The 1,813-nt window shown below is 61.3% G+C and overlaps 1 protein-coding gene across 1 annotated transcript in view; it reads left to right on the top strand.

The window, feature by feature from the left end:
• The window catches only part of LOC104509154 (cell surface glycoprotein MUC18-like), a gene marked incomplete at both ends in the record, with an annotated part of 4,926 nt that overhangs the window by 1,302 nt on the left and 1,811 nt on the right, over nucleotides 1-1,813 (top strand). The window contains 6 exon segments of the mRNA XM_010150999.1: nucleotides 21-148; nucleotides 299-461; nucleotides 553-674; nucleotides 982-1,120; nucleotides 1,237-1,358; nucleotides 1,459-1,594. Of these exon segments, the coding sequence (XP_010149301.1) occupies nucleotides 21-148; nucleotides 299-461; nucleotides 553-674; nucleotides 982-1,120; nucleotides 1,237-1,358; nucleotides 1,459-1,594 (810 nt within the window).

The raw sequence follows: 1,813 nt of genomic DNA, 5'->3' as shown, positions 1-1,813 counted from the left end.
TCGCTCCCGCCTCCCCCCAGACCCTGCGCAGCACGTGAAGCTGAAGGTCATGCCGTCCGCGGCGCTGGTGAAGGAAGGGGATGACGTGAAGCTGGTCTGCGAGGCTGACGGGAACCCGGCGCCCGTCTTCAGCTTCTATAAGAGAGAGGTAAGGCCGGATGGGACCTGGGCACCTCTCCCTTGGCAGGCACCTTGGGTCCTCTCTGCTTCCTGCATCCCTGGGGAGTGGGATGCAGCGACTGGGATGGAGGGTGCCCATGTGGGGCTAAGGGGTCTGCTTTCTCTCCACTGCCTGCAGCTGGAGAACAGCTGGCAGGACCTGACGTCCCTGGCAGACACCAACAGCGGGGTGCTGAACTTGCATGGTGTGAATAAGAGCAGCAGCGGCCTGTACAGATGCCAGACTCTGGACTTGGATGATATGGAACAGCTGGAGAAGGATGTGGAGCTTTTTGTGAACTGTAAGGCAGGGGGGGATGGGACTCTGCACACCTCATGGGGGGTGCCCCATCCCTCCTGCTCACCCTGCCCTGGTCTCTATTCCCCTCCTAGACATCGATGGGGTCCATGTGAAGATGGAGCCATCCTCACCCCTTCATGAAGGGGATACTGTGAAGCTGAGCTGCAATGCCCACAGCCCTGTGGCCCTGAACTACCAGTGGAGGGATGAGAAGGTGAGCAGGTGTTTGGGTATTGTAGCTTTCAGGCTTGGAGGGTCTGGGATTTTCAGCAAACTGCTGCAAACCTTCCCCCCCGAGAAGAGCCAGGGGTAGGATTCCACCTTGCGTGGACCTGCATTGTCCATCTTTACCTCTTCACCTCCTGGCCAGTACTGCAGAGAGGTCCTGTGCTTGCAGGGTCCCTAGCTGTACATAGGAGGGAGGGCTGAGCCCCTTTTGGACAGCTGCAGAGCCTGGGGAGCTGGGTGCAGAATGGCGTGGTGCTCGGGGCTCATTGCTGGGGGACGTACCTTCCCAACAGGGCAAGAAGGTTGCAGAAGGGAACCAGCTCGTTCTGAGCAACCTCACCTTCGAAACTTCCAGCAACTTCAGCTGCAAGGTGATCGCGCCAAGCGTGCCGGGGTTGGAACAGAGCAAGCAGGTGGCCGTGGCTGTTCAGGGTAAGCACTGGTATGTGTGTGGGCACGCCACACTGCCGGAGTCAACCCCGTCCCGCCCAGCATCCGCCCTGTTCCGCCCTTGAGAGCCATGGGTGCTTGATGTGCCCTCCCCACAGGGAAGCCGCGGATCGTCGCCATCAGTTCCCCGCTGTATGTGCGGCAGGACGAGGTGGTGAACCTGACCTGCAAGGCCATCGCTTTCCCCAGGCCCTCTGTCCAGTGGAATATCAACGGGACGGTGAGAGCTCCAGAGGGTGCTGGGTCCAGGCTGTGGCCGCCCAGAGAGGGGTTGCATGTGCCTCGGGTGCTGAATCCTTCGCCATCTCCCATCCTCACAGGCTCACGAGTATGTTGAAAACCAGCACGTTGCCAGCAACCTGACGGTGCGTGTGAACCACGACCTGCTGCGGGCAGGAGCCATGTGCAGGGTCTCCAACGCACTGGGTGTCAGCGAGAAGCACATCCAGCTGCTGGGTGAGTCTTGGGCGCTGCCCCAGGAACCCAGAGGAGCGTTAGTCCTCCTCTCGCAAGCGTCCGTGTGTGCTGTGCTGCCGTGTGGTGGCTGAGCTCTGTCTCTTTCCTTCCCTTCCTGCCCTACCAGTGGAGTCCGTCAGAAAAGGTCAGTCCCCACACCACGCCGGGCGCGTGCGTCCGTCAGCCCAGGCTCCGGCGGGAGCGGGCCGCCGGGGGGGG

Source organism: Eurypyga helias, unplaced genomic scaffold (assembly GCF_000690775.1).
Source record: "Eurypyga helias isolate BGI_N326 unplaced genomic scaffold, ASM69077v1 scaffold12774, whole genome shotgun sequence".
In the NCBI taxonomy this organism is placed as follows: Eukaryota; Metazoa; Chordata; class Aves; order Eurypygiformes; family Eurypygidae; genus Eurypyga; species Eurypyga helias.
The sequence above is the reverse complement of the archived record's forward strand: the minus strand, read 5'-3'. Positions and strand labels throughout refer to the sequence as shown.